The 11,164-nt window shown below is 40.6% G+C and overlaps 1 protein-coding gene across 1 annotated transcript in view; it reads right to left on the bottom strand.

The window, feature by feature from the left end:
• Positions 1–11,164, bottom strand: part of cita (citron rho-interacting serine/threonine kinase a) — a 43,811-nt gene that overhangs the window by 14,595 nt on the left and 18,052 nt on the right. The window contains exons 14-31 of the mRNA XM_078248036.1: positions 10,962–11,132; positions 9,391–9,444; positions 9,242–9,295; positions 8,816–8,956; positions 8,530–8,655; positions 7,842–7,937; positions 7,416–7,532; positions 6,583–6,692; positions 5,507–5,681; positions 3,450–3,647; positions 3,170–3,223; positions 2,360–2,557; positions 1,886–2,079; positions 1,260–1,395; positions 988–1,092; positions 520–660; positions 166–273; positions 1–41 (exon numbers count right to left, since the gene is read on the bottom strand). The exon at positions 1–41 is cut by the window's left edge and continues 152 nt beyond it. Of these exons, the coding sequence (XP_078104162.1) occupies positions 1–41; positions 166–273; positions 520–660; positions 988–1,092; positions 1,260–1,395; positions 1,886–2,079; positions 2,360–2,557; positions 3,170–3,223; positions 3,450–3,647; positions 5,507–5,681; positions 6,583–6,692; positions 7,416–7,532; positions 7,842–7,937; positions 8,530–8,655; positions 8,816–8,956; positions 9,242–9,295; positions 9,391–9,444; positions 10,962–11,132 (2,219 nt within the window). The remainder of the gene's footprint in view (positions 42–165; positions 274–519; positions 661–987; positions 1,093–1,259; positions 1,396–1,885; positions 2,080–2,359; positions 2,558–3,169; positions 3,224–3,449; positions 3,648–5,506; positions 5,682–6,582; positions 6,693–7,415; positions 7,533–7,841; positions 7,938–8,529; positions 8,656–8,815; positions 8,957–9,241; positions 9,296–9,390; positions 9,445–10,961; positions 11,133–11,164) is intronic.

The following is an 11,164-nucleotide window of genomic DNA, read 5'->3' as shown; positions in this document are numbered from 1 at the left end:
GTCGTGGTGCCTACATCCTCCCGCCGCCGCCCAAATATACCCTATTCAGAGAGGGAACATGTTACTAATACTATATAAGAACAAAACAATACAAACACATTTTTAAATAGAATCTGTTTATCAATATAATGTGGCTTAAAGTTGGCATAAAATGTTTTCAAAGACCTTCTTTTTCTTGGTGGGCTGGTCCATTTTGGCCTGGAGGAAGTCAATGAGTTTAGTTTGCTGGGAGATGGTTCCCTCCATCTTCACCTTCTCATGGGAGTATACAGCCTGCAGGAAGGAAAACAGATCTTCAGATAAGGAAATACCTCTGAAGACAACCTTAAAAGAGTTCCCTTTAAGGACACATGAATCAGGATTTAATTTATCCTCTTGGTCCCCCTGAGACACCTTGTTACTTGCCAACATCCGTCGCACTGTTCTCTACTATTCTAATATCTAACTAAGATATCTGTATCTGTTTCTCCCTAGAGACCTCTGTATTTCATCAAACTGAAAAGGTATTGCATTGAGCACCTGTATATTCTCCAGCTGGTACTCCAGATCGGTCCTCTCAGTCTTGAGCATGTCTGTCTGGTCTAGGGCATCCTGCAGGCCTTGGGTCAGACGAAATATGTGGCTTTTCTGGAGGTCCATCTGCTGCTGCAGCTTCCCTTGCTGTGGGGACACCAGCGCACAGATATTTAAAGTAAGAAATCATATTTAAAATCAGCCAAATTCCAGAATGGTAGCAAATATAATTATTAACTATATTAAGAGAATATGTGTCAGGGACAACTTTAGGCAACTTTTTAAAGATTTTGTACTTTGAATTCAAGTATTTCAATTCACATGAAATACTTTAATTCAAATTACATTTATTTAAGCATAGGCTAAAAATGACTCCTGGTTTCATTTTTGGAATGAGTGAGTTATAGGGGACAAGTCCATAACAAAATGTCATTTACATTTAATAAATGCAGGTGTGTGTTTATGTGATTCTACCTCTTCCATCAGCCTCTGTTTAAGTTCTCTCTCCGTCTCCAGTTTCTGCTGTAAGCTGCGGGCGTTCATCTCCAGCATGGTGTGCTTCTTCTCCAAATCATTGAGCTATGAGAACATAAGTAAGTGCATGTTAAATAGTTGCAACTAAAAGTTAAATTCACACCTCCACAAACAGTGTGGATTTTCTCTCTCAGAATTAAAAAAAGTTAGTTTTTTCACTTAGAGGACCGAAGATCGGGTTAAAGTTAGATCATAAGTACATTGTGACTCACAGTATCAGACAGACTTTCAGCCTTCAGTCTCTGCTCCTTTAAGGCCTGTTGTAAGGCCAGTATTTCAGCTTTGTGCTCCTTGACTGCCAGTTCTACTGCCTGGCGAGATTCAGTGCTGCGCTGGTCTGCTCGCAACCTGTAAACAGCAAATATCAAGTCTTACTCCGGATTTCCACTGAATGCAGAACGTCTGCGGACCGGCTCCGCTGCGGAAAGGCTGCGTGCGCCGCCGTCCGTCAATACCCACTAGGTCCGGATTTGTTGCGGCACGGCTGCGGCCATGACTGACAGCTGTAGTCACGAGGACCCACAATATCTCGCAAATTCACGTAGAATAGAACCACAAAACCAACAACAGTTTGTTTCCACCCAGAGGAATAGAGGGGAAACAACTTTGTGCTGTGTTTTCAAGGTGTAGTGCAGGGAAATATGATCCGCCATGAGCACGGTGTATTTTACTTTGAAAATTAACCGGATGTTTATTTTGTTTGCCGCCGTTCCGGAGCCGTTCCGCATCCAGTGGAAATTGGGGGTTAGAATAGCAATACATTTTAATATAGAATGACATGATCTCATGTAAAATAACAAAGAGTAAGTATATTTAAGTGTTCATGCGTGTTTGTTACCTGTTCTGCTTCTCATTGTCCAACAGTCTCTGCAGGTCTCTGGTGCGTCTCTCGGCTTGGCTTTTTTCGTCCTCCAGGGCTCCTCTCCAAGCCTCCCACTGCCTCTCCTTCTCCAGCAACTCGTCATTTAGGGACTCCAGCTCCACCACCTGCTCCTCCAGCATGCTGCATGTGGTCTTCAGTGTCTCAATGTTCTGGGAGGATATACGAGCAAAACTGAAGAGGGAATCTTTTGGACAAAACAACGTAATTGTTGTCTCTCCTTTCAGTTACAGCACAAGGTCTCAGTATTATGAATCTTAATGATATGATGCATCACATCTTTGGTCTGAACCATGAGGATAAATAAAGTTAAAAACACAACTTGAGTTGTTACAATATCTCTACCATTCCACTATATCTATCAATGTGAGGTACTGGAGGTTACAGTGAATTATGTTCAAGAGCTTTCAAGCATTTGCGTGTGTGCGTTACCTGTTTCTGGTTGTTTAGGTGCATCTCGCGGTCGGCCACCTCCCTCCTCAGCCTGTCCACTTCCTGGCTCAGCTGCAACTGGTCCTCCCTCTCATCTGACGCTTCATCAAGCTGTTTGGACAGGTAGAAGTTCTGGCGGTTCAACTCAGCATTCTCCTGACTCAGCTGCGTAAGCTGCTCCTCCAGATCAGTGATCACCTGAGTCAAGACAAACAACTAGAGGTGTTAGTCTTGCTTATGGAGGTTAACAGATATTTTTAGGTTCTGGCCACAAAAGCCAGGAGAAAAGAATCATTGAAGTAATAGCACAGCTGGGCTACTAATAAATTTACATCTTTACAATACCGTAATGAAGCAATGTGTACACTGATGGTGAAGTTACTTCCAAAATCCCACTAGTAAGAGACTTGTGTTGGCCATGTAGGAATTAGGTAAAGGATGCTTTATTAAGTGAGTCAAAAATCAAATAAGAGCTCTTAGATGTTTTATTTGAAAGTTGAAGGAGGTGAATTGTTGAACATTTTACATTAATGTTACCCATCTACTTGTTATTCATGTCAATCATTTAGTTACAGTAAATATGTAAAAAGTACCGTATGGACTCAAGTGTTTGGGCAAAGTTGGAGAATGCCCTATGAAAGCAAGCTGTGCTTCCTAGGCCAAAACGTGATTCAGTAGACTACATTGCTACATTAGAATGAAGGTTTAAAGTTGAACATGAATCACCATATATTTAAATAAAAGAATATACTTTAGACAATTGTTCTGCTGCTGCTGAAAGCAGAGACAAAAGGCTGTGGCAGCACTTACTGAGCAGCTGTCTCTCAAGGCATCAAACTTGCGCTGAATTTCATCTCTGTGATTCTGTGGGAAACAAGAGCAAATGACTGCTACATAAAATGGTGAAGAATGATGTATTGCTGACCACATTATTTAAAATAGACTGAAAACGTAACATGATCTTTCCTTCAGACTGCGTGCATAACATAGAATGCCTACATCTGAATTATTTTTGTGTGAAAGTATATGCACCTGTATTTCTATGACGTGACTGATTGCACACATATGGGCTTGCATGTGCTTGTCTTACCCTGAGGGCAGTGATCTCCTCTTCAGCCTCAGCGGTGGTCTCCTCCAGCTCAGTCTTTGCTTGCTGCAGCTGGCTCTCCAGGGCAAGACGTGCAGCCTGAAGGCTGCTAATCTGGGACTCGCGCTCCTGCAAGGAGAGGGTCAACTCTGACACCTGTCTCTTGATCTCCAGCTTCTCTTCTTCATGTTCTAGGCCCATCTACGAGGAAACAGGACTAGGGTGAATGCAGTGTATATCACAGTGTAAATCAGACGTGAAATAGATTGTATTTGCATATAATTTTCAGCATTTGTTAACCTGCTCAGTGTAGTAGCTCAGATTGTACAGTAGGTGTTTTTGGACATCAGGGCAATTCAGAAATTGGAGGGAATCTAAAAACCATTTGACCCACATTTGTCTGTTGTGCAGACATTTTTGGTATTGTTGATATGAATTTGAAACTTGCCGTTTCTTATATAACTACGAAACTAGACAACCTGAGGCATCCATTGGTAGCAACCAATGTCATGCTATATTGTCACTACAAGGCTAATGTCCAAGAGGTTGTTTTTTTTTAAATTGTCCGTGTTGGTATTAGGGTGGGTGGGTGGTAGTGGTGGTGCTGGAGTGGGTGTGGATGAGGTGCCACATGTGGAATATTTTGTCCCCCTGTCCAAAATTCCTAATGGCTGGCCTGCCTTTGTTTTCATGCTATCATGAATTATTCACTAATTAAAAGAACAAAGTAATGAAACAAAGCTGAAAAAGTACAGTATATTTTTTCTGACATAAAGCAAGCTGAATGGGCAGTATGAGCAGAAAGAGAATACTTAAGAGGATGTCGGGGGGGCTCAAGTTCAACTCTCAGATATAGAAATGTAGATGCAAACTCTACGATTAAGAACAAAACACAGAGACAGCCCAGCCTAGAAACCTAAAAGTACATGGTGAAAAATAAGACCTCTAGTAATTCGATTTAAAATGTCAAACTGGTTAAGATTTTTTTTTTATTATTTTAAAAGCTTTTTAAAAGAATGTCGGCCCATTCTGTGCTGGTAAAGAGTCATAAAACAAAATCAAGTTGAGACAAACAAGGATGCATTTATCTTCTTCATAGGTTTCTGACTATTACAGAGATGAAAAGGGTGGATTTAATCTCAAAGTACATCTTTGTGTGTGAGAGAGGACAGTGTGTGTGTGTGTGTGTGTGTGTGTGTGTGTGTGTGTGCAGAAAGAACAGCAATTAGTGTGAATGTGTGTTTCACATCTCAGTGGGGAAAAGTGTGTGGAGGTAGAGTTATGACATCTAGTCAGCAGGTTGTCTGCCACTAACATCGGCAGACAGCACACCGGGGGGTGAGAGCTCTCAAACAGGAGAAAGGGGGCCTTGTTGTTCTCAATTACGTCAAAACTTATTTTTATAGAATAGGTTCGCATCGGATGCACATACAGCTAATGGATTTTGCGGTGCATTTCTCAGAGTGGTGGAGAAACATTATGTACTTTTAAAACTCCTAACTCTAACTAGTTTAATACATTATAATTCACAGACGAGTTTCAAACATCCAAAATAGGCAATAAAAACTATACTTTTCTTCTTTTTCTTTAATGTATCAACGTGAGACTTAAGTTATAAAGCTTTCACAGCTTATAGACAAATAGCATCTTGCTCAAGGATACGTCTGTAGGGTGAATGCTTGACAACATGGGAACTAAAACTATTCATTGGCCATGCTACTATGTCCTGCTTTATTTTTATATGGTTAAACATATTCTCACCTGTTGTAATGCAACTATATTGTTCCAGAGATAACGCATGAAGGCGGTCGGCTCCACTGGACCAGCAGATACAGCTTGTGTACAGACCCAATGGCAATTTTGTAGAGGTGCCATTATCGACCTACAGTATTTAATTAGCTGTTTATCTGAAAGGGATCTGAGCTCGCTAGCTGATCAGCTGCCTTAATCCCTTTTGTGGATTGTTATAATGTAAGGCTACACTGTGTGCTAGTTGAAGTTAATTACTTAATCTTGAGCTAACAGATTTTGCCTCGTATCTCTGCTTCCTGTTGCCTCACCTCCCGCAGCCTGCTCTCCAGCTCCAGCAGCCGGGTCCTCTTGGTCTGCTCCTGCTGACTCATCTTCTCCAGGTGCTCTTCCAGTTTGGCGTTTTGGGACTCTAGCTTGCCTGCCTGAGACTCCAAATAGAACTTTTGTTGCCGAAGCTCTGAGATCATCTCCTCCTGGGCTTTCCTGACAAAAATATACACAAACAGATGACTATTACATTGCCTGTTTAGAAGCCAACATCTTTCAAAAAACTGTTTCCTAGCATTTATTTAACATATAAAAAGATTTAGATTAGAAGTTTAAGTGGCATTACTAATGTGAGTCAAACATTTAGAACAAGTCTCTTTATGTATTGAGTTAATTCAGTAAACAACATTTTATAAATTCAGGTGGGGGCATTTACGTTTTAAGTTATGATTAGTTGAAGCTGCATTTTCTGTATTTAAACCTGTGATAAATTATTGTTTTGGCCACTTGGGGACAGCGGACACAAGTTGCGAATACAACAGTGACATATCATCACCTTTCAAGTTGAAATGGCGAACGTGTTAGCAAACAGTCGTTATTTAGACAACCAGCAGTTACAGAGCAACATTATCATCATTTTTTGGTTTCTGATTTCCTGATGAATGTGAGTTTAACATTCACGCTCTTTCACAATTCTGTGGGAAATATGTAACTCTTTAGCTGTTAAAAGCTCCACTATACTCACCAGGCTGTTGCTAACTGTGCCTGTCTGTTTGGTGCTGAGCAGATAGTGTACAGTTGTTTTTTAAAACTTGTTCCGCTGAAACCGGCTAACTACTGTGCCTGGAAATGACGCTATGAGAGCGGTGAGAGTAAATCAAAATAGTAAAGTCGCAGCCGAACAGCTAAATAAATGAGCTCAAACTCACTATAAATCTCTGTGAAGCCGAGAGGAGCTGCAGATTCAGGTGAGAATTCTTTTTCCATAAATGTACATTTATGCACATTTTGAAGTATCGCATTAGAAAAGCTGAATGGAGGCCGGAGGAGACAGAACCATTGTGGGTGGGGGCACTGATGAATAGCACAGTATGGGCAGAAGGTCTAGTTAACTCACATATTCTTCTGGGTGTAGATGCTGCTATTAGCGGCCAGCTTGTTAGCCTCTGACAGCTCAGCGATGCGCTGCTCTAGGTTCTTCATCTTGGAATCCATAGCATTAATGGTCTGTAAGAAGAAGGAAACACAATAACATGGTGGAAATCCCATTCCATTAAAAAGGGCTAAAATGCAAGAACATATTCCCTTTTAAATGAAGCCAAATCCTACTAAGATTAATGGTACACAAACATTTCAGCAGCACTATTTTTATAGGAAACAGATTTTTGTACTGCAGTGAAATCCTATTAGAGTCCATTAAGGTGTTGCCTGGATCTTCTACTGTCAACGTCAGATGACTGCCTCTAAAAGCTTCTTACTGCCTCAATTCTACCACATTAACCAGATTAGGACTTGAGCCCAGGCTTTATAGTGCAACATAAAGTATACTACAATTTAATCCAACTGTACATTCCAATACATTTGAACCACTATAATAAATTACTGTGTAAAGAAAGAAAATGAAAAGTCTAGTTTTCAAATTCTCAAAACAAATTCAGTGGATAATAAAAAAATTGTATGTACGAGCAACTTTAACCCATTGAGATTTATACAGTACCATTGGACTTGCATAATATAATTGAGAGGGAAAAAATTGACAATTATATACATTGCTGCCGTTTCTACTGTTGATAAAAGAACCACTAAAATAATCTATGGTATTAGACAGTGTCAATATACAATACTTTAAATCCCGTAATGTTTTTAACCCCATCTCAGTAGAACATTTACTAGCAAATGCCAGAGTGGATATCATTTTTTTTTTTTAAAAAGCCTGTTGTGTTTCCTTACTGCTTTCTGTTCACTTATAAGTTTGCAGTTCTCCCTCGACTCCTCCTCCTGCTGGGCCTTTCTGGCCTCGAGGCTCTCCTTGTCAGCCAGGTCCACCTTCATCTGGTTCACCAGAACCTTAATCAAACACATCCAGCATATATTCCATTTGTCACATTTAGGTTAAAGTCTGTAATTTCCTATGTGATAAAGCAATCATAAACAAAAACACATGGTCACCTCAGTGTTAAACAGCTCTGACTTATATAACACCACAACAGTAATTTAGATTGGCAGGACTGACAAGGGTCTATTATTATTACTAGTATTACTATATATATTTACTCTGTGTGTGTGTGTGTGTGTGTGTGTGTGTGTGTGTGTGTGTGTATGCATTCTCAGACATATACAATGTTCAGTAGCCTGGACAACATAGGGCTGGCCAACCTTTATCCTGTCTTCATAAAGCTTCTCCTTTTGAACCAGTTGGGTTTCCATCCTCTGGGCTGTCGACTGGGCATCCCTCAGGTTCTCCTCCAGTTCCTGGAGGGAGTAGCATTATAAATATTACTGGACACATCTAACACGATAACCATATATCCAAAATAGACTACATATTTCTCACATTAATGTTAATAATGCAGTATAGCTTTCTTTCTATCTTACATACAAACACACAAACAATCACAGTGATGATAAATGTAGCGTAAAACCTTGGATTTACAAAACAAAACAGCACATTCTACTAAAAAAAAAAAAAAAAAAAAAACAGAGTGAAATTATGTAACAATTCTACTCTAACATCAAATACATTAAAATCAAAAGAAATGAAGAAACTTGCATCGAAAAGCTGGAAATCCATAAGTCGGCTGGAGCGGTGCCTGCTCATGCTGACACCGGTAAAATCGTGTGTATGTTAAACTCTATGTATGTAATGACACCGGTAGACAAGTAGCCACTTGTGAGGGCTCAGCTGGCAAAGAGCTCTTCAAACAGAAATGTGCGTAATGCGTACATTTGTGTGCCAAGATAACTGATGAGGAATAGACTGGGAGAGGGCAGGATGAATGGGAGGGAAGGAATTAGGAGCAGAATGGGTCAGAGTATTAGCAAGTCTTATCTGTAGTTCTCTCACCAGGATCTTTTCAGCCATCTGCTGGATCTGTTGGGATTTGGTCTGAATGTCATCTTTCAGCTTATTCTCCCGCCGCTCAACCATTTCCAGCCTCTTTACCTGGTTCTCCAGGGTCTTCCTGCCCTCCTGCTTACACACCAAAAAGAATAACATAAAGCTAGCCACACAGATACCTTCTCAAGAGCGACTTGTGCTGCAGGTGAATCAATTACAGGAAAAAGTAGTTAACAAACCAGTATTATTTAACAAATGTACATGATTCAGGATTGTGGGTTTACTTTGGTACCTCGGTCTCTCTCAGGCGGCGTTTTAAAGTGTCACTGGAGTCGGTTTTTCCTCGCAGGCGCTCCAGGTCTCGCTCCAGCCGCTCCTTGGCCTGCCGGACATTCTGCAGCAGCTCAGTGGCTTCTGTGCTCGCTTTCACTGCCTGGGGGAGGTCAGGAGGTCAAACACTGTTAGAGGATCCCAAGACAAACCTCTTCATATGCTTGGGCAATTCCTACCCACTAACACATTGAAAAAAAAAGCTACTCAAGGGAATAACAGAGAACTACAGGCTGCAGAAATGGAGAGATAACAAGTTAAAAGGATTTATTCACTTTGTTTAAAGAATAAATCATTTTAAAATAATCTTGCTGAGAATAAAATACCTAAATAATATTATTTTTCTCTTATTACATAATGACAGTAACCAAGACAACAATGAATTTACCTTGGACAGTTTGTCCTGGAGCTCCTGGATTTTCACCTGCTGCTCAGAATTGGTCTGAAAAAAACAAAGTACAGAAAACTCAGTCAATACACTTTATGGTGACTATGGCTCTAAGCATGTAGATCAATCTGGCAAGTCTGATTTGTTACCTTCTCTAGTTTGGAGAGAAGCTCCTCCACGTCAGCTTTGCCCTGCTCTTTAGCCTGAAAAATAATTGGCATATAGTGGAGACCAATAATCAATGGTACAATTCACCCATTTTCTTGTGGTTGCAATAGCAAAAGGGCTTGCACAGCAGCCCAGGCAGCAGTTTCCCCATAAACTTCCTATAGTTCCTCCTGAAGGATCCCCGAATGCATCCAGGGGGCTTCCACACCCTGATGTGACCCAACCATTTCAACTAAGGCCATTTGCAATGCCTTTTACAAAAACATGTTTGGTATTGAGTCCATTAGTCTGTCAGACTAACAGGATTGCAATTTTATATTCAATAATACTGGATTGATAGCATCAAGACACTACAAAAGCAAACCAAAGAGGAAAGGACAGTATGATACGTATATAGGCTTTGCAGATTGTGTGCTTGGCTCCTAAGCTATGATTTCAGCAGTTAGCCTAGACATAGCAGTCATTCATGCAAAATACATGGTAAATTAGTTTAAAACTTTCAAGCTTTTATTACGTATTTCCCCATTGCAGTAGTATATATTGTAGTATAATGTAGATTAAAGTATGGCCCTTATTTATATTTTCATATAGAATACGTTGCCATTTTATCTGTTTTTTATGTTTGTAGATAACATAATGTTACAGCTGTTCTAAGCCTATAGTAGAGTCCGAGAAACAAAGAAAATAATGTGTACTTCAGATTATTTCAATGATTTGAGTACTGTTTGTGAGCAATGGTCCGTGGCACCGGGAGCCCTGACAGGTTTCCTTGTCATTATCTATTCTGTAGAAGCAGAGTGGGGATTTGTGGTGGAAAACCTTGGTATAGGACTATGCTGTTAATATGAATGTTCTTTAATCACCCATCCTTTGTGGGAACTGTTGGAACCTGATTATTGTGAAAGTGATAGAGTGCATACAAGTCTGACACTCAAGTGTTTTCCAAAGCTCACGTAAAAATGCACTAACAGGATATCAGACTGGAACATAACAACTAAAAGGTCGAAGCGATCGGAAAACCAAAAAACATTATTGGCCCTATTTTAACAATCTAAGCACACGGCATGAAGCGCATGGTGCAGATGCATTTAGGGCATGTACAAATCCACTTTTGCTAGTTTAACAGCAGAAAAAACAGCGGATTCAAACCCGCGCCACTGCAGGACTCAGCCAACATGGGGCGAACGCTCTTCCTGGGTGAGCTAGAGGTCGCCCCTGAAATAAAGATCTTTATAATTGCACCACCTCTGCGTCCTGATTGTCCGCATCTGAAAGTCTTTAACAAGTATTGGCACAACGTAATTTGTACTTCCAAGGTGCATGGAGAGAGAAAAGAAGTCTAAAGAGGTCAAAACGCAAGCAACACTTGTAGTATATAGAACAACTTTACTGTAAGACCGACGCTTTTCAGCTTGTGGCCTTCATCAGGGGCATCAGGTTTCCTTGTCATTATCTATTCTGGCAATATTTTGCTAGGATCACCGGTAAGACGTAATTTGTCTAAGACATATTTGCATTACATGACCTATAAGCATCTTTGGTGCAAACATACCTTCTGTATTCTCTGCTGGTATTCCACAGCTTTCCTTTTGAGTTCCTCACTTGTTTGCCTGGAGTCTCTAAGTTCAGATTCGTAGAGGTCGCTGCGGCGTCGGGCTGCTGACAGGTCCTCCTCCAGCTGCCTGATGGTGACCTTCATCTCCTCCAGCTGGGCATGGTACTCCTAAGTCCATAGACCGCAAACAGTGGTCATCA

Source organism: Sander vitreus, chromosome 4, assembly GCF_031162955.1.
Source record: "Sander vitreus isolate 19-12246 chromosome 4, sanVit1, whole genome shotgun sequence".
Taxonomy (NCBI): Eukaryota; Metazoa; Chordata; class Actinopteri; order Perciformes; family Percidae; genus Sander; species Sander vitreus.
The sequence above is the reverse complement of the archived record's forward strand: the minus strand, read 5'-3'. Positions and strand labels throughout refer to the sequence as shown.